This window comes from Talpa europaea (genome assembly GCF_964194135.1).
Source record: "Talpa europaea genome assembly, chromosome: 11".
NCBI lineage: Eukaryota > Metazoa > Chordata > Mammalia > Eulipotyphla > Talpidae > Talpa > Talpa europaea.
The window spans coordinates 22,663,461-22,685,349 of record NC_140078.1 but is presented as its reverse complement, the minus strand read 5'-3'; the positions used below and the strand labels follow the sequence as shown (position 1 = coordinate 22,685,349).

The 21,889-nt window shown below is 38.8% G+C and overlaps 1 protein-coding gene across 1 annotated transcript in view; it reads right to left on the bottom strand.

Moving 5' to 3' along the window:
• Window positions 1–21,889, bottom strand: part of CTNNBL1 (catenin beta like 1) — a gene marked incomplete at both ends in the record, with an annotated part of 156,565 nt that overhangs the window by 51,520 nt on the left and 83,156 nt on the right. Inside the window, one exon of the mRNA XM_084246932.1 lies at window positions 9,721–9,902. Coding sequence (XP_084103058.1) covers window positions 9,721–9,902 — 182 coding nt within the window. The remainder of the gene's footprint in view (window positions 1–9,720; window positions 9,903–21,889) is intronic.

Sequence of the window (21,889 nt, the reverse complement as noted above, 5' to 3'; positions counted from 1 at the left end):
GGTAGGTATATTTTGTCAAAATTCTTCAACTGATACTGATCAGAGAAAGTTGAAAACTGCAGATTTATGTCTCATTCTCAATAGAGCTTCAAATAGAGAAAAAAATAGGCCAAAGGGCTGAGTGAAGTGTTTAACTAAAGGCAGGCAATTGCAAGGTAACCAGACAGGAATGTTTAGAAACAGAAACTGAAGGTTAAAGCTGTGCTGAGCCTCAGTATGAGAGGCCACGAAGAGGTAGGAGGCTGTCTGTGGGTAAATGTGTCCTAAATTGGAAGCTACAAAGTAAACCAATATGGAAGGGCAAAATGTTTGAGATTGAGGATGGAGATTGTTTATGAAGCATGGCCATAAGAGAGAAGAGAAATGGCATAGGAAAAGACTAAGTAGTTAAAATTAGGTTCATGATAGGTAAGTAACCTTGACTTATGATTAAAAGAGCATTGCATATGCTAGGTGAAAATCCTAATAAGGCCATGTACTATCTGTAGTGATCTTTGAAAAGCGACAACTTCTCTCTGCCTCAGTGTTCTCACCTGTAAAATAGTACCTGGCTCAGAGTTATTGTGACGATTAGGTGAAATGAGATAATGAATGCAAAGGCCTGTCAGAGTCGTCAGAACAAGAACAGTCCCCAATGGTAACATTAGGAAGTACACAGTGCACTAAAGATCATGCTGAATGTTAATAAACTGGGGACCACAGTTGTTTCCTCTTTTTTTACCTCACTAAATAGGCTGGAGAAGTAACCTAAAAGGTTTGGCTACTTCTCTGTTACTTCTACATCCCCGGTATTTGCTTTACTTCTATAAAGGAGACATGATGCATACTAAACAATTTCTATAAAATTTAATCAAGATTATAAATGAAAACTAACAGAGTCATACTGACAAAATAATAAATGTACCAGTGGAAAATTCTATAACCAAAATAAGAATGCAGCTAATACTGCCACTAAAGAACAAAGTTCCTATCTGGAAAAATGAAAAACATAAAAGGAAAACAGGAGTGATAAATGTTTCTCCTTTACCCTTTCCAGCAGATTCGACAAAATTGAATTTATGCTAAATTAGGTAAAACAGTCAAAATAACTAAAATTAATACTATGCCCTGTAAATATTGGGGGGAGTCTGTCCCTTTTTGTATAACATAGTAAGATAACTATAAAAGCAGCAATAATTATTAACATTTAATAAATGCTTGCCAGATTCTGTGCTGAGCTTGTACAACATTAGCTCAGTTCTTAAAACAGTTCTGCAGATCCTTTAGGCTCTGGCTTCTGGCTCAACTATCTAATCTGGAAGCTCTACTCACCAAGGACTGGTATAATGCTGGCCACAGAGGGCATTCCCGGGAAGAGAGATTAATAGAAAAATACAGATCCACTGACACTGGGCGAAATCGGAAATTCTGAGAACGTGTCTCAAAAGACTACATTTTAAACAAAATTCCAGATGATTCTGATGAGCACCTAGGTTAAGGCTCAAGTCAATCTATGCTTCCCAACTTTTGTTCTATACATGTTGCTTTTTTCACCTGACATTCCTTTACAGGGCGAACTCACACAGCTTGGTTCAAGAGCCACATTTCTTTCTTTCTTTTTTTAAAATTTTTTTAGATTTCATTTATTTATTTATACAAGCACTGGGAACAGTCAGAAGCGTGGGAGGGTGAGAGAACTCACCAGAGCCAAAGCGGGGAACAGAACAGGCAGACTGATGAAACACACTGCTGAGGGGAGCAGCAGGCTCGGCAGGAGAGGTCTGCGTGCCATGTGGGACCCTTGCCCCGGTGGCCGGGGATCAAACTGGTGCTGCAGAGGCTGCGGGCAGCTTCGCAGCCCAAGGGAGGCCCTAAGAGCCATATTTCTAAGGTAGAGCCATTTCTAATCTCCACCTGTTCTCTCACCACCGAGGGTAGATTAGGGCCCCACCTCTGTGCTTCCACGGTGCTTCACATTCTCGCCTACCCTTTGACTTTGTAACAGAAATGTAGGTTTCTGTGACTACAGTCCTAGCTGGGCTCTGAGCTTACTCACCTTTCATTGTTATCTGGTATTATAAACACAGGTTTCTGTCTCCCTAGCTGGACTGTGAACTTGTTCATCTTCCATCTACAGCACCAAGGCTGGCACAAACACCAAGCAATGGCTAGTGGTTAGTTTAATAAAAGAATGAGTGAAGCCTCGCTGACCTACCTTTAGGAATGTTATCTGTAGAAACAGACCTTCTACAAAAGCAGCAAACAGGAATAGAATTCACTCTAGAATGATGAATTTTAACTGGGTTAGCGCAACCCGGGTTGTAACAGAGGGCCAGGGGAATAGGCCATCACAATAAACAGTGGTTGTCTCATCTCTCTGATAGCTTGTTAGGACCTAGCATGACCACATGCACAGTCTTGATGTGCAACTGGGCTCCCTCCTACAAAAGCCAAGGAGTTTGCATCCTAAATGTAAAAATGAAAGCTGGGAGAGGTAGGGGTGATTATTTTTGAAAGGAGGTTGATAGACAGTAACCATATAAGCATTTATTGAAAGTCATCACATTACAGACTACATAGGACAATCATTATTCTTCACACAACTGTTTGGGAAAGGTTTTATCAGGCTTGTTTACTGTAAAGGAATTCAAGTTATAGAGAGAATAACTGGCCCAAGGTATCACCTAGTATGGGGTATCACCTAGTATAGGGGTTGAAGGCAGGTCTGTCAGTATTTAAAGACAATCCTCCTTCCGCAATTCTCTGCTGCCTCTGAATACCAACCAAAAGACTGCTAGAATCACCTTGGTGTTGGCAGAATCTTTATAAGCAGACCCAGGTTTAAATTTTGCTTTCATTACTCACTTGCTAAACCGTATTTTGGTCATTAACAAATTCTCTGAGATTCACTGTAAAAAAAAAAAGAAATGCTTAATTCACACTATGTATATCTGTAAAGCCTTGAATCTACTAGTATCAACAGCCAATAAATGTGAGCTGGCTATTAGGCTGTTTTCCTCCTCCGTTCTGCAAAAGAGAAGAATAGTTTCTTTCTAGGATGGCAAATATATCCTCTCTGCTTCGCTGTCTTCCTCCTTGGCAAACAACTATGCTGTGTTCTGCGCAGGAAAGACCTGTAGGTAAAGGCCTAATATGACTGGAACCAGTTAGCAAACCAGATGTGAAACATTCAGAATGATCCCCTTAGGCCTGATGAGAGAAACCCCAAGTCCAAACACATTGCTTATTTCAGCATCCTTACATTTTGTCCTCTGAGGTCAGGAATAAGACAAGCAGCTGGAGGGAGAAAAAAGGAATTGATCCAGAAACTGTTCAATTATAAGGTTTTCAAGTAGTAACAAAAAAACAACAGCAAGACATTTCTATCCTTGTTTAACATAAAATGCCCATTAGAACATGACGTAATACCATTCTTAAAATTAAATACTGGTCACTCTCTACTTGCTTATTGCTCTGACCACTATAACCAACCCTTTGTGACTTTCAAGTTTAGGGAATACAAAAGTGTGTGTTTGTAGTTGGTGGGGTGGGGGTGGGGGGGTTGGGTTGGGGGTGTGTGCTTGGAGATACACAAATTCTGTTTACAGGTGATATGGAAAAGAAACAGGGATCTGGGATTCCATGGTATATCATCTCTGAGGAGGGTTTTTATCTTACAATTGCCATGTTCACAGTCCCATCTCTACAAGTAGCAGATGCAGAGAGGGAAAGCATTTCTTTAAGTATGTACATCTAAAATTACCAAGAGTAAAAGGAAGAGAAACACAAATGGAAAGCCCATCCTCATTCCAGGTACTAACATTAACCAAGCGGGCACTGCACTAAACACTTGATCTCTAGTATTTCATGTAATCCTCACATAGCACCCTTATGAGCTAGATTCTAATATAAACCTAGTTTGATAGAGACAATATGCTCAGAGAGGTTAGGCAACTTTCTCAAAGGAACACAGATAATAAATGACAGGAACAAGACACCAACACAAGTCTTGTCTTAATCCAAATCCCATATACTTAGTCATTTCTTCTCCAATAACTAGCTATATGCCTCAGCAGCTGTTGTCCCATCTGACAGTACTTTCATTGGTGTAAGAATAAAATACAATTTCTTTTTCAAGGAACACTCAAATGCCATCTCTTTTCTTAAGTCTTTCCAGAATCCCTAGAAGTCTTGGCTTGCACACCTCTCATATAACATTTAGTATAGTGTGAGATGTCTGGGATCAGGGTTAAAACAGTAATCCATAATAAACTAACATTTATCAACACCCCACTGTAGACTATGTTGGACTTGTATAAGCCACAAATAACAATAATAATTCTTACAACAACTTAAGAAAGTAGGTATTAATTCTATTCTTATAGATGAATAGGCAAATGTCTGTGGAATACTTCTATGAGACAGATGTTAAGCAGAGTTACAGAAGAACCATAAATTGGCTAAGAATCCTTTGAATAATTTCCACAAAATTATTTTGCCATTTGCTCCTAAAAACTTACACAATTTGAAAGGATAATAGTCATCACCACCATGATGACCTGCCCTGGGTCAAAGAACCAAGATCAGAATCAAGGTCTTCTGATCAAGAATTTTTGATTTCACCAGCAATCGAGAGAAAAGCAACCTAGTTTGGACCCAGAAGAGTAAGTAGCACTGGTATGACTTTATGCAATGAGTGTGAGATTTGTGATCAGAAGCTGAGGGTGTGAGTCCTAGTTTAGTTACTTATTCACTGCACGACTTGAAGTCATGATCTCCTTGAGTCTTACAATTTCCCCTCTCCGGAATGACACGAGAAATTGCAGGATTTACAAGGCTGAAATTCTAGTCCCCTTTCTTTTGGTCTGCGTCATCATCTCCCTTCCACTGGAAAGGTGTTCCTCTCTAAACATTCCTGTTCTCTTGCTCCCTTTAATAATGAAGCACTTGTTTGAAATGTCTTTGTATTTGCTGTTAAGGTTTTTTGGTAAATATCTATGGAATTGACTTTCCCCCCACTGCCCTGTTATCTATTTTCCCCCTTCCTTAAACTGATTCAAGATATTTTTATAAGGTAGAATCACAGATTATGACCATTTACATGAGGGGAATGTTAATGTTATACTGTTAAATCTGGTGCATAGACTTCTGTCTTGGTGGAGTGGATAGAGAAAGTAGAAGAGACTTGAGCAAAGAATGAATGAATGTGGTTTTGAATGAACTGTGTATCTGGTGGAGTTGTCTGCTGTTTAATTAGCTGCACCAACTAGATCTTGAAAGACAAAGAATCAAGGCAAAGAATTGGGGATTAAATTTGTGGACAGGAAAGATCATCCAAGAAGAGTATTAGAGTGGAAAAAAATAACTAGAGGGAAGATACCCCCAAATCCATGTGAAAATGAACACTTGAGAGACAGCAAAAGGATCTGGTGTTCTACTTTGTTCCCTTACTCCTGGGAACTGTCAGATACTAGGTCCTTGCTGAAACATGAACATAGCAGAGCCCCGATAAAAGTTGGCTCCAAACAATGCCAGATCATTACCACAGTTCAAACTGGAGACCTTTAAAAGGTTTCTTTTTTACCTAAATTGGCTAATCTCTTGTCTTTTCTGATTATAGGAAAGGTTTTATCATTTTCCTCTTTTAACCCTGGAAGGTGGTGGGAACTCGGTCTTCACTTGCTCACTGGTAGGAGTCCAACAAGCTCAGACATGTTTCCTGACATGTGGAGTCAACCAGAATCACTGCCAGTACTTTGCAAGTGACAGAAAAGTATCCTTGAAAGCACTGCCCTGCTATCAACTGTCACTGTTGATAAGGTAAAATGTGTGCATTACACCTGGCATATACAGTACACACCTACACACTGCTTGGTAGCTTACCCCTTAATAGCCTCCCGGGGAACCATGTTAAAACAGTGCGATTAACGAGAACTGCTATAAACTCAATAACTCACCCACCTAATGAAGCAATACAAGGAAAATTCGACCCATTTTAATAAGAATTTTAAAAAGAGACAAGAAATAAAGGTCAAATGCCATTTCTGGATCCCAGCTCTTTTCTTTCTTTCCTCCTATTCTGAAGCAGTTAATGCCAAGGAGACAATATATACTGTGCTATTCTTTATAAAAACCAAGGAAGCAGCCAATCATACTACTGTACCCAAGGGCAAATTATTTCTTTCCAACCCATCCCCCAAGCTAAGTGCCTCCCCTGATCTATTTCTGAAGGTTTTATTATGCAAACCTGAATGGATTTCAATTACAATAATTCTTTTCCTTATCCATCCCAACTCACAAAGGAGGAACAAAATTACCAGCAATTCTAGGTTATATGGGTGGTTTTTTTTTTTTTTTTGCTTCTTCCCTCCTCTCTGCAGTCACCTTAATCTAGAAGTTCTTCTCTTTCAACCCCTTTTATTGACTGTGGGAACACAGCTGTTTTTATGCTACCCTACCTGACTATTTAGCATAGTATGACTCTGGACATTACCGTGAAGAGTGTATTTGTCCATTCTCAGGCTGCAATCACGAAGCAGCTAGACCTCAGGCCAATCAATAAATCCCAATAAATCCCTCCCCTAGTCAAAGTTGAACAGTCTGATCTCCCCATGATTTCTTAGAAGGATGGGTGTATGTGTGTGACCAAGACAGAACTGGAGAGAGGTTTGGTAGAGAAGAGAACTTATGCTTCATAAGGGGTCTATGCTAAGCATATAATATATGTCATCTCATCTGACCCTTACAACCACCCTATACGTAGATCTAGCCTCACTATTTTATAGGTCTGGCAACAGAGGCTCAGAGAGTTTAGGAATTTGTCCCAAATCATATAGCTGATGTGCAGTGTACCCACCTGTATCACACCAGGCCACACTGTTACTGTAGGAAGGCCCTGAGGGGTGACAGGATGAACCTAAAGAGGCAAATCCTGATATGTGACAAGTGTCCAGGTTTGACAAGAAAGAAAGGGAAGAGTGTGGGGAAACCCTTCAGGGCTTCTGGACTGGCATGCGGATTTCTGCTCCATAGTCCTTAATTTGGAGTTGCTGGATTACCATAAGAAGTTTATCATATGGTGGCCTCACCTATAAGGTAGTTCCATCCACAACTTGGCTTTTAAGGATGTGGATCGAAGTGGGTAGGGGATTTCCATAATCTCCATGCCCATGAGACAAAGTAGAAGTTATCACTAGCAACCCTCTTGCTTTTGCTTCCAAACAAGTTGGGTGAAAGTCCTAGGTGTATGACTGAGTAGTATTTTAGGGAAGTGGTAGCCCATTTACTTTGCCTCCATCATATGCCAAGCACTAGGCCCAAGAACCCCGAGGTGACAATGTCACTGATTTTTTTAAGAGCTATAAAGGCAAAGTGTTTGGACCAAGAGTGCATTTAATAGGAGGCTCTGTTCTAGTCTAGGGATTCATGATATGTTCCCCAAAGAAAATGAAAGCCAAACTAAGGACCTAAAGGATGACTGAAAGGCAGTGAAAGAAAATTGCTACACATAGAGGAAAGAGCGTGGTACAAGCTTGGTGGCAGGAATGAGTGGGCACATGTGCTAATATTCCTGATGTTTTGAGGCTACTGTGCTCTAGCTAAGCACACAAAACTGGTCCACTTGCAGCTCAAGGGCCAGATACAGAGGGCGACACAGAGGACAAGACAGAAGAAGAAAGCCTTGCATAATGTGCCCCGGCTTCACCTCCATTCTCACCCTACCATGCCATTTACGATGTGAAGGCCAACTTGCCAGAAGTACCAGCAGCAGCTAACAGGCATTGGGAATGGTCTGGGGTAGTATTTTCTTCTTGGGGTTCATTTCTCTCTGCATATTGCTATATTCAGGATGCAGAGCTCATTCTCACCAGCCATTACAGTCCAAACATGCCTTCCAGGGGCTGTCTTATCAAGCCATTGCCCTTACTAATATAATGTTATCAAATTCCTAATGCAAGTACTCTAGAGCAAATGTACTGTTACCAGCATGCCACCAGGCACGTTTTTTCTGAAGGAAAACAGCAGCTCACTGAATCTGTCACTTCTCAGTACCAAGCACACAGAACAAGAGCCTGCTAAGGGCTGTTTTCCTTCACTTTCTTCAGGCATGCTCAAGATGCAGCATCAAGTCTCTCAATAGAACCCAGCAGATCAGTCTTAAGGAGTTTCCAGGATGAGAGAACAAAACCGTGGCAACAAGGGTCTGTGCCTCGGAATCTTAAGGTACAGAATAAGAGCTAGTCTAGTTTCACTAGTCTAGTTTTCTTCTTTTATAGGAAGAAAGGAGCACACAGTCTAGAGAAGTTAAGCAAAGGGTATAAAGCCACACAGCTAGTTTGTTGTAGAATCACAGTTTGGTTCCTTTCTCAGCAGACTTACTTATCTGAAAAAACAAGGATACTACCATTTACGTCATAGGTTGTGAGGTCTAAATAAAACAGCGCATAATGCAGCAGTGCCACATTTTCAACGAATGGGGACTGTCCCTAAAATTGTACTTCCTACATCTCTAAAACTACCCATTTCCCCTCCCGTCATTTTGCTTAATTTCCAAAGAGGAAAGAAAAAAGATGTGGGCCTTAACAATGCTTACTACGGGTATCTGGTCAATGAGGTGCTCTGAGGTGACCTGATCTCTCTACTTATTCTCAGGTCTCTAGCCCACAATTCTTTGCACTGCAAGTTCCTCCCCTGTACAACTTCCTGTTATCTATGGAGAACTGATTTGATAAGAGATGACATTACTGGAGATGACCACCAGAGACAGGTCATATCATTGTCCCTGTAGCCACTACAAGTTGGAAAAGACTAAGCCAAGTGAATTTGAGAAGAGATAAATGCTCAAACTTTTACTAGGAGGGTAAGGAATACAAAAGATCCCACATAGACCTACATCCATTCTACCACCATTGATGGAAAAAAGTCACCCACGCACAAAGAAATGTTAACTTCTGACACAACAACCAAATTAGCCAGTCAGCTCAGGTTCTCTCCTCTGATACACCACCTCCGTACCCACCTTGTGGCCCTCCCCGCACTTTCAAATAACCATCCCACCATGTAAATTTCCCGGTGCAAGTGTCTGCTAGCCTCCAGCAGAACTGTCAATGCTCATAAATCCCTGGCCTTCCAGATTGCACTGCAGCTATTTATTGGGGGGAGGGATGCAGCAGGCCACTAGACAATAGCAGGAAGAAACCGGCCCAGCAGTAACTACTCTGGTTACAGCATCGCAATTCATGGCAGCATTTTGCTGGGAGTGTGCACCATCAGGGAGGAGAAACATAAAAAGGGGAACCTGGGCTGTAAATAGTTTATTTCGGCAATTCCTGATGTTGGCTGAATCATACTTTAATACAGAAGTACATGAAAGCACCACTCTGGAAGTGACATGTGTTGCCGCCTCATTACTCTTTTCAAAAGGGTCTTCCATCAGAGAGACACCTCACTACAAATTATAGCAAAGAAAACAAAACCCTCATGCACAGACTTATTAACAGGCAGGAAAGAAAAGGAACTGCCAGCATTCAAGTAAGCAGAGAATGCATGTGACAAAGACAAGCAGCGATCTGGAGTATCTGTGATGTTTTCCACACCTAGCAAATAAGATAGACGAGAAAAACGCAGCACTCTTCTTCTGAAGAGCCCACTCCTCAAGTGCAAGTCAGTTTTTCAAAGGAGTTCTCATTTTCCGTATTTCTAATGCACCTAAACTAGACTGACTCCTCCAGCAAACCTTACCTTCATGTTCCTTCTCTGTGGTTCCCACTTTCTTGATCTTCCTGGGAGATTTCATAAAGAGGGGAAAGATGGTTCGTAAGCCAAGAATGTCAACAAATTTATGGCAATTGTCTGTGCCCTCAGGTCCAATCATGGCATGGTCAAGCACTTTCAGGGCACTGCTCCGGGAGATCTTCTTTTCTCTGTGAACAAAAGGGGTTTCATATAAAGTATTCCACAGGTACATTCTAGCCTTAAAGTATATCTATTTACTGAAGTACTGATAATGAGGAAAAGGAAATAAAAATAAAACAACGTAAATATCCACCAATGAGAAAATTATTACATTGTGGCATATCTAAGTGGAATATTACACAGTTGTTAACAACTAGGAGAGTATGTACTAGAATGAACATAGTCTTACGCTCAAAATGATAAACACAAAAGACAGTATTCAAAATTCTATATGAAGCATTGCCTTAACTGTGAAAAACAGGCAATAAAAAGGCTAGAAAAAGATCAAAATCCAAACAAAATTTATTTCAGGGTCAGGGTGGTGGAATTATGGATGATTTATTCCTTTTTCTTCCTTTAAAGCAGCTTTATCAAGATTTAATTTACATACCATACAACTCACCCCTTTAAAATGTACAAATCAATGGATTTTAGTATATTCACAGATGTGTGCAAGCATCACCACCGTCAATTACAGAATACTTTCTTCACTCTGACAAGAACTCCCCCACCCTTTAGCTATCATCCTCTACCTTCCCCATCCTACTTGGGCCTTCAGCAATCCCTGATCTACTCTCTGCCTTCATGGATTTGCCTATTCTGTATATTTCAAGTAAATGGTATAAATAATATGTGATCTTTTGTGACTGACTTCTTTCAGGTTCCATCTATGTTGTAATATGCATCAGAACTTGATTCTGTTCTGTGGCTGAATAAAAGTCCATTATTGTATGGATTTGCCACAATTTTTCTATCCATTCGTACACCTACGGACATTTGGATTACTTCCTTCTTTTGGTCACTGTGAATAATGCTACTATGAATGCTTATGTACAAGTTTCTGTGTGGGCATATTTTGCGTTTCTTTTAGGCACATGTATACCTAGCAGTGGAATTGCTGGGGCATATGGTATCTCTATGTTTAACCTCTTAACAAGGTGTCAGACTATTTTCCAAAGTGGCTGTATCATTTTACATTTCCACCAGCAGTTTATAAGTGTTATGATTTCTACACATCCCTGCCAACACTCATCATCTGACTTTTTGGTTCTAGACATTTTAGTGGGTGTAAAGTGGTATCTCATTATGGTTTTGATTTGCATTTCCCTGATAAATAATGACTCAAGCATCGTTTCATGTGCTTATTGGCCATTTGTATATCTTCTTTGGAGAAATGTCTATTCACATCCTTTGCCCATTTTTGAATTAACTTAATTATCTTTATAATTGAGTTGTAAGAGTTCTTTATTTATTCTAGATGCAAGTCCTTTAACAGATAATTGATTTGCAAATATTCAATTCTAAGGGTTGTTTTTTTACTTTCTTGGTACTTTGAAACACAAAAGTTTTTCACTTTGATGATTGTTTTCTTTTGTGTTGCTCATATCTAACAACAATTGTGACAGCCAATGTCATGAAAATTTATACCTATGTTTTCTAAAAATTTTAAGTTTTAGTTCTTACATTTGATTCATTTTTGGATTTTTTTTAAAAAGACTTATTTTATTTATTTATGCATACAAGAACTGTGGTGTAGGCCAGAAGTAGGGGGGTGGTGTGTGTGAGAGGATTCACCAGAGAGAGAGTGGGGAGCAGAACAGGCAGATCTACTGAAACATACTGCTGATGGGAGCAGCGGGCAAGACAGGAGAGGTCTGCTGCGTCTTGTGGGTCAGCTCCCCGGCCAGGGATCAAACTCATGCCACAGTCTGGCGATAGATTGACAGTGCTGAGACTTTAACTTCTGTGCCACAAAAATTTTTGAATTTTTGTATATGGTATGAGGTAAGGAACCAACTCCATCCTTTTGAATTTAGATATCCACTTGTCCCAGGGCCCTTTGTTGAAGCTATTCCCTAGTCTGGGTACTAAATCTGAAAATCAAGCTGACCACAGACACCTAGTTTTATTCCTAAATTCTCAATTATAGTCCATTAATTTATCCCAATACTACACGGTCTTGATTAGCATTGTTGTGCAGTAAGCTTTTTTTTTATCCTTGATGTGTTATTTTTTATTTTATTTTATATATTTTTTACATCATGTTTCATTTTTGCACAATGTATGCATTTTCATCTTGGTCATTCCCCATACAATTCCCACCCCCCCTATTTTGACTCTAATCCCTACTCCCCTCTCCCTCCATAGTGTGCCTCTGGTTTATAGTTGCTTGTTGATTTTGATTTTTACTTTATTATAATTAGGCTTTTTCCTGGTCCCTTATTTAGGTTTTCTAACTTCCTGCTATGAGTGAGACCATCTGGTATTCTTCTTTTTCTTTCTGGCTTATTTCGCTGAGCATGATCCCTTCCAGCTCCATCCACGTTGCTGCAAATTGCATGAGTTTATCTTTTTTGATTGCTGAGTAATATTCCATTGTATATATATATATATATATATATATATATATATATATATATATGTGTGTGTGTGTGTGTGTGTGTGTGTGTGTATGCACCACATCTTCTTGATCCAGTCATCTATTTTTGGGCATTTTGGTTGTTTCCAAAGCTTACCTATTGTAAATAGTGCTACTATAAACATAGGGGTGCAGATGCTCTTTTGAATTAATGATTTTGTGTCTTTTGGGTAAATACCTAGGAGTGGAATTGTTGGATCATATGGAAGCTCCATCTTTAGCAGGTTGAGGAATCTCCACACAGCTTTCACTATGAAAAGTGTGTGTGGAGATTCCTCAACCTGCTAATTCTAATTACAATTCTTAGAATTGTACCACAATTCCATATGAATTTTAGGATCAGCATATCAACTCCTACAATGAAGTCAGCTTGGATGCTAACTGGATTGTGCTGAATCTATAAATCACTTTGGGGAGTCTTACCATTTTAACAGTATTAGGTCTCCTGATCCAAGGATATAAACTGTTTCTCCATTTATTTGGATTTTCTTTAACTTCTTTTAGTAATATTATATAGTTTTCAGAGTACAAATTATATACTTCTTTTGTTAAATTTATTCCTGGATATTTTATTCTTGATGTTATTGCAAATGGAACTATTTTCTTAGTTTCATTTTTGGACTATTTATTGCAGTTTACAGAAATACAATTCATTTTGTATATTAACATAACCTGCAACCTTGCTGAATTTAGTAGCTCTAATAATTTTCTAGTGTATTCCTCAGGTCATGTCATTTGAAAACAAATACTTTTACTCTTTTCTACTCTAGATGCCTTTTATTTCATTTTATTGCCTAGTTGTCATGGATAGACCATCCCACGCAACACTGAATAGAAGTGGTCTGAGTGGACATCCTTCTCTTATTCTTCATTTAGGGAGAAAACAGACAGTCTTTCACCACTAAGCATGATGTCTGCTGTGAATTTCTCGTGAAAGCTTTTTATCAAAGTTGGAGAAATTTCCTTCTATTCCTAGAGTATTTCTATCATGAAAAGAGGGTGGATTTTATCAAATGTTTATTATTTCTTTTTCTATTGTTCAATACCTTTTATTTTCCCCACAATGAACATGTAGTACTTTTTAGAATTAGAATCAACTATTCAAAAAAAAAAAAAAGTAATTTTCTTTCCCCTCAACACCAAAGGGCATAGAAGAATCCCTCTGACTACCATTCTTGAAGTTACTTCTCTAAGGGTGTAATCTTCTATTAATTTCTACACTTTTTATCTTATCATTCTATGAGGTAGAGAGGAACAAATCAATCATTTCCTATCTTAGTATTGTGGTCAATCAACCAACCAAGACAACATGCAGTATTTACTGAACATTTACTCAGCATCCCAGTAGGCACAAGAGAAAAACAAAAATTAACATAGCTTCTGCTTATGAAAACATTAAACCTACTTAAGGTGACTAAATTAATAAGAAATAGTTAGGGAAAAGTATAAATCACCATAATTTTTACCCCATGTATGAATCAATCTGTAAATATTAACTCGCTACCGCTTGTGAATAGGACAGAACAAGTATGAAGTTTCATGGAACTTAGAACGTAGTTAGAGGAAACAAATGAAAAGTCACAATACTTGATAGTGGTATGTGTGATGGAAATGAAGTAATATGAAAGAATGACTAGAGAGGATATTTTAGGTTAGGATTAAGGAAGTACTCAACATTTGTGTTGAGATCTGAGTGATAAGATGAACTGATCATGTGCATTTTAGGGACAAAATACTAAAGGCAGAAAGTACAGCCTTAAGATGAAAATGAGCTAATTTGGTTAAAAAACAGACAGCAAGTTGGCATGCCTGAAGCCTAAGGAGCAGAGCTCCTAGCTTGAATCAGAGAGGAAAACATGGGCTGTACCAAAGGCAAGGCCATGTAGTCCTGTAGACCACAATAAGGACTCCAAATAAATAACTGATTCCAGGAGTTAAGGAGACACAATTCAACATGCTTATTCTGAGATTAGTATTTGTTAGTTAAGGTGAGGGGGAGAGGAGAATGGGAAAAGACATACATATATGTAGATATTTGAAAAGAGGTGAGAAAGTAAGAGGGGTGAGTGTGGAATTATTACTCATAAGTAAAGCCTGGAGAAGAGGGGTCAATCAGCTTGAGAGGAAAGTCAAGTTCAGGTTTTTTCTGAATTACTACTTTTAAAAATATGAAAAGTTTAATCCTATTTTAGGGTATCAAGAAGTCAATGGTGATGAGACTAAAGATTTTAAAAAAGAGGAAAACATTAATGGAGCAAGGTGCTTGGTCAAGCAAGAGGAGGCAAGCTGGATCAAAAAGGTGATAATAACATAACTCAAAACCCTTCATCCAATTTCTCACTTGAAAAATCAAAGAAAAAGAATCAGAAACAATATCCCTTTTGGATAGTCTTTTGTAGAGGTGACACTGTAACAGTGTGCTGACAAAGAATGTTATCCTGGGTCAGACCAGCCAGCTAGGACTGGGTCCCAATGACTGGTGGAAAGAAGTGTAGCCAGAAAGCCTGCAAATGATGCTGCTTTGTGCTAGACCATCCTGATTTACCTGAGACTGTTTCACTTTTAGCACTGAAAGTACCACATCCAGGGAAACCCCATAGTCCTAGCAAATTAAGATAGTTGGTCATCCTACTAGGTGCTAACCTCAAAAGATCAAGGAATAGTCTTACTTTTATTCTCTTTGCTGCAGGAACAAAACAATCTAAATACTCACAAATGATATCAATCCAACTACTGAATTGAAAAGAAAAAGGCCACTACTGAGCATGTACTTGCATACATGCATACAGGCTTATAGTGGCTGCTAGGAGTTATAAGCTACCTATCTTTAAATAACTTAAGGACAGGTAAATAAAATAATTTCAAAAGCCCTAAGCAATGGAAATTCAGCCCAAAAGATAGGAGGTGGAGATGTTAACTTTATCTGTGGGAAGTCAGTTATGGTATCAATGACAAGTGACATCTGAACTGAGACGTCTGAAAATGAGCATTTGCCAGGCAGAGTAAGTGATGAACTGATGGTGATGTTGGGTAAACAGCATGTGCAAAGGTACTGCAGGCCTGTAAGAGAATGGGGACTTGAGGAATGAGAGGCAGTAATGAAGATGACTGAATAGGGGCAGGCAAAAATAGGTCATGACAGGTACCACATGTGCTGCCAGGAAAGCTGGACCTCATGCCATAGATGTTGTGAAGTCATGGGATATTTAAGAAAAGGAGAACAACAGATGGCTACACTTTAAAAGCTTAAACTGGCAACAGTTTGATGAAAGGACTGGAGCATCAGAGCTTGGGGCAGGGAGGACAGTTAGGAGATAATGACAACAGTGCAGTGGAAAATGACAAGGGGTTCTGAGTTCGGCAGTGGCATGAAAAAGGCATTTTTTGAGACATGAAGTCTTAAGTATCAACAGAAGAGTAAACAAGGCTCCAGACTCAGCAGGAAAGGGTTTTTTCCTGCATCAAGATGAAATTCTAACAAGAAACTGGACAAATAATATATTTGTTTTCACTGCAGCTGGACGTTAGCATCTTACTTTACAAACTTGTATTTCAAAGGTTATGACTAGGGCAGGTAATCATATGAGTAGAAATTAGGAAACTGAGATATAATATCCTCATTGTTTAGTCACTCAGGAAAAGGCCTCTTGAAATGAATGACAGTCATATAATAGGGCACCTGCACTTACTATTCAGCATTCATTCAAGCCATTTCACAAATAACACAGAATTGCTTGAAATACTAAAGGTAAAGGGCTTTGGTTTAGCCAAGTCTTTTTTTCCTGGCTAAGCAAATTCAACAAAGGATTTTAAAAGTAAAACCCTTCTTCAGGTAGGCACTGTAAGACACGTTTAAAGGGGGCAGTAATTGCATATTGATCACCATTTAGGCAAGCTGCATGGAGGTGAACTTTGGAATATTCATTGGGCTTAAGTTCAGGCTTTTAGCAATCAATAGCTGTTTGGCCTGACTTTCTGGGGTTGACTTTATTTGAAATATTTATTCTACTGGAGGACAAGTAGTTTATCTTAGTCTTGTCTGGGTTCATCAGGTTGTCGATCACGCCAGGACCAATGTGAACGTGAGCCTCAGGAGCCGTGGGTGGTTGTGGAAAATGGCTGAGGGTCATCTACTGCTTCCTCTTCTATCAAAGGCAACCTCCTGAAGCAGAGGGGCAGTGGGAGAGGGAAGCTTCCTGTTTTGCTGTAATTAGTTTCTTCTTCTTTAATATATAAAAATACTTCTGCAATGAACATGCATTCTGAGTATAATTTTTTTGTTGTTCATTTGTTCTTTCATCAAGTATTTATGAAGTACCTAAGAGGTGCCTGATATTAAGGTGAGGATGTACACACAGCTCATTCTTCCAAGGAGCTCAGCTCATAGGGGAGACAGACATGCAGACAATGGGTACACTGAGAAAAACCGAATGATGCAGTGGAGTGTATACAAAGTAGGACATGAAAGGAAGGCTGACTGTGTCTGAGTCAGGGAGGACTCACAAAGATGATGATGCCTGAACCAAGCTTCCCTGGATGTCTTTTCTAGAAAGGCAAAAGGGAGAAGGCATTTAAAGCAGAAGGAAACAACAGCACAAGCACAGGCATGGGAAGCATGGGCCACTCAGGGAAGTGGTACATGACACTGCTGGAATGGGAAGAGGAAGGAGGATGTCAGCAAAACTTGAAGCCAGCTGGTTTTTTGTGTACTAGAAAAATTACACATGCCAGAGTGGGTTGGACAATATTGCAGAGGGAGTAGGGCAGGAAGCAGAAGAGGAAAATATATTAGAGGCAGGAAGACTGGTAAGAAAGACAAGTAGACTAGGAATGAAAGGTTGAATTCAGACTGAGACAAGGTTAAGCCTTGTCTCAATGTCCAGGGTGGACTTATGGGGCTGAAATCCAGAAATGAGATTAAAAATAAGGGAAAATTTGGAAGAATCATAAAAATCTAAGGGCAATAACTGAATGAATTTTGTAAATAAGAATACCCTGAGAAGGGGCAGAAAATAATGCAGAAAAGAGGGAGGGAAAATTGGAGGAAACTTATTTGAAGGACAAGAGGTAAAGTTCACTCCCTCCCTGGTTTAAGAAGATCAAGGAATAAAGAAAAGTAGGGGACAAGTATTCTTTAAAAGATACTGTGAACCATAAACTGACCTTGGCAAGAAAGTTGTATAATACCACATGAGACAATCTTTGTTTGCTTTATAATGTGACTGATAAAGTTCATTTCTTTTAGAGCACTCAAAAATATAAGATGTCTTTCCTAGACCCAGGATTTCTATAAACTAGACAATGAAATTAACATAAGCTTATAGTGACTTTCAAACTACAATGCCAAAGAACACTGGCTAAGAGATATTCAACCACTAAAATAGGATAAACACGGCTTGATGTTACTTAGACTCAATTTTTTCCTCATAAAATATATGCTCCCATTTATTTTTCACAAACTTATTGTTACCAACCACTATTTGAATGTCTGTGTCAGAAAACAAAACAAATACATAGAAAACAGAGGTTAAGATTTTTATTCCTAACACTGTAGGAACAGGGTTACAGTTGCAGGAAGAGAAGAAGCTGACAGTAAAATAAGAGAAATAATCAGTGACCAAAAACTTAGGAATCCAGGCAGGGACTGGCAAACTTCATCTAAAAGTTAGGGCAGAAAATATTTTAGATTTCACAGGCCATAGATTTACTCAATGAAAAATATGTTCATATTACTCAGCATTCAAAAAAGATAAACACATGCAATTTGCAGCAACATGGATGGCGCTGGAAGGGATCATGCTCAGCGAAATAAGCCAAAAAGAAAAAGAAAAATACTGGATGGTCTCACTCATAGCAGGAATCTAGAAAACTTAAATAAGGGACCAGGAAAATGAATAACTATAAGAAAGTAAAAATCAAAATCAACAAAAAACTATGAACCAGAGACACTTTTTGGGGGGTGGGGGCCGGGAGGGGAGGGATTGGGGTCAGAATGGGGCATGTGCAGTTGTATGGGGGAATATAAAAATAAAATTTATTATTTAAAAAAAAATATATATATATATAAAAAGAAAAATATGTTCACCTAAAGATTTTTACATAAACATTCATAATAACTTTGCTCATAAGAGCAAAAGTCTGGAAACCAACATCCACCAACAAGTAAATAAACAATTGTGATTTTACATAAAATGAAATACTACTTTGCAATGAAAAAAGAAAGAACTACTGCCATATGTCACTTAACATTCTGATCACTGACAGCTGGTAGATATAACAATGGTCCCAACAAGCTATACCATATTGCCTCGGTGCATAATAGGGTATAACATCTATGTTGTGTAGTTAAATGATGTTCACACAATGACAAAATCACCCAACAATTCATTTCATAGAATGTATCTCTGTTGTTAAGCAACATATGATTGTATTGGTACACCTGGGAGAATATCAAATAATTAGAGTGAGTAAAATAGGCCATATCAAAAGACAGTACATACTATATGATTCCATCTATATGAAATTCTGGAATCTCTATAGGGATAGAAAGCAAATTAGTGGTTGCCTGATGACAATGAGGTGGTAGATAAGTGTCATGGATTACAAAGGAAACATTTGATTATGATAAATATATTTGTTATCATGCTTGTGGTGGTATTATTGGTCTATACATATCACAAAACTCACTAAACTGTATACTTGGTTTATGTGCAATTTAACTGTACTAAAATGACGAACAGCAATCAGGTCTGATGGAGGGGCTCAGACAGGTCCTACACCATTTCCTGCCAGGTAATCTTGCTTCAGCTTAACCTGCCTTCTCAGCCACAGCACTTTCCCATTTATGAAGAACTAACACCAGCCTAGAGGGCTGTTGGAAGGATTACTTTGTGCTTTTGAATCGTTTTCTGGTTCCTAGAGAACAGGTGCAAACAACTATTATCCATCTAGAAGAGAATGGTAATATCCAGTGAGCAAGGAAAGGAAATGCTTGTTGGATAAACAACAAGCAAGAAATGTGTGTGCAGCTTTGAGCACAGACTGTATACAGGCCCATCAGGAAGGACAACTGACTTCTAAAAGTTCTGCACTATTTTGCTATTGCAGTTGAATATGGGAGACTGAAAGCTAGAAGGAAAGGCTCTCTATTAAAAAATAAAAAACAAACAAAAAAACCTATAAAGGACCACAAGAATAAAAATGCAAGAGCCTTTGGTCCAATATAGAATAAGAGAATGATCAAGATTCAAAAAAATTCCCCAGGCTGGTCTACCTAGCTATATGCTTTGGTACAAGCTCACAGTACAGAATTGGGTCTGCAAAGACTTTCTTTGTAGTTTGGAATACCATCACCATTTTATTTGTTTTCTTTATCAGAGACACTTTTCTTTAGATTAAGGAAAAACTGCAGCAGAAAAAAAGTTGGTGGCTCCTGAAATGGGTGAATTTAGGTATGCTTCCCCCCACCTTTTTTTTTTTTATCTATACAGTTAATAACCAAGATGGGTTCACTGTATTTTTGCTACATAACCCCAAGTTGTATTTGTACACATCCCTTGGGATCACTGTGGTCTCTTCTCTTTCTAACTAGAACAGGATTTTACAACAAAAGTAATAAGCTTCATGTCAACATTTTCAAGGAAACTGACAATGTAATTCTTCTGTATCCCAATAGCTTTGCTTTTTTTTTTTTTTTTAAATACTGAACCATTTGATACAAGAACACACTGTTAAAAAGTGCTTTGTGGTGGCAAGAAGCAAGTGATTTAGCAAGTGATTTAGTACAGGCTACAATTAAACCCAATATATTGGAATTTTCTATTTGTAGCAACCCTTTTACCAAAGAGAGACATCTGTAATCAAAAACATAAGAGATAGAAATCAGTCTCCATCCAGGGGGCAATGAGGGAAACTTTATACCTCTACCTTCATTTCCTGCTAAATTCTACATGGCCATCCCCCATTAAGTATAATTTAGTCTTATTTCTGTGAATTGGACACTCTAAATTTGATCACTTTGTTAAACTGTGCAATAAATTGTGCCTTTCGTAAATTTTATTTTTCTCTCAACTATCCCTGGCTACAAAAATCCCATTAGGCTCATGTTCTTAAATTTTTGCAGCTAGTCACACCATTCAAATATCCTCTCTGTATCCTAACTCTTGCCCATCAAACCAAAAGAAGGACAATCTGCTTGACACCTAAGGAGCAGTTTTTCCCCATCAGGAACTCTGGTTCACTCTTCCTCTGAGTACATAGTTCTACACTGTCCAAAAGATTCTGTACCTTCCACCCTCACCTCACCTCACCTTTTCTCTTTTCTTATCAAAACACTATGACCAAATGAGAAATTCCTTTTTGGGGGGCTCCGATACCCTAAGATGGCTACCTGCTGCTTTCCTCACAGCATGAGTTCCATTTTTAGATATCACCTCAATAATCTGTCCTCTGGCAGAGAAAGAAAAAAAAAAATGTGTTTTTTCTTATTGATTCTGCCAAGCACTGTGAAATCCAGATACTTTAAACAGAAGAATGAAAAAAATCACCCAACAACTAGACTAACACCTGGTTGGAAGGGCAAACTGGAGTTCTGTGAGAAACCAGCATTCTGTGAGAAAAAGGGAAAGAGGCACTACACCTCCAAAGAATTTCTGGAAACAAAAGCTGAGAGACTACCAATCTGCATGAAAGGCTTCTCTGAACCTTGAGTAGTAACGTTTTAAGAAAGGGATAACTAAACCACAACCCTGAAGTGCCGAAGAGTATAATGGAAGAAGAGAGTTGAGAGAATCAAGTATCCCAATGGGGAATAGATTGAAATGTGAACACTTGTGTTGGCTTCTGCTCTGAAGCCCAATGTGGGCACAAGCCAAACAGGGAAGGTGACCCAAGGCTACAGCTGACACCTGACCACCCTGACACCATGAAGGTCAGGGTCAGTTTTACACAACTCATGCACTAGAAAAACTGACAGGGAAAACAGGACCAAATATCTCCAGGCAGGAAACTGAGTTATCAACTTTATGGCTTTTATTAAGTCATTCTTAATTCTTTCCCACTACTATGGGATTTGCCAGAATTCTATGATATACTGATTCTAAATAGCAAACATGTTTCTTAGATTTTCCTCATTCATTTGGAAAAAATTTATTGGGCACCTAGTATGTTATTTGTTACTAGGTACTGGGGATACAGAGAGGAAGAATTGCTGGTAAGAGTGGTAAGTGCTTCCACAGAGGAAATGAAGAGGTCTAGTTAGAACCTAATCCTTAGGTGGGTGGGGGAGATGTGGGGGCAGCACTAATGGAAATGACAGAGGGGCAGAAGCTTCTTAAGGAAGCTTAGTCAAAACATCCAGCGTGAGCCAACCAGAGAAAATAAAGAAATGTGTTAAGGAATATAAAACAGCTTGGTATAGAGAGTAGAATATAAACACATGGGGAGAATGAGAAGAGGTGGTGATGAGAGAATTAGGCAGAGGCCAGATCCTGAAGGGACCTGATACTATTTCAAATGTTCATAAAGAAATATAACTTT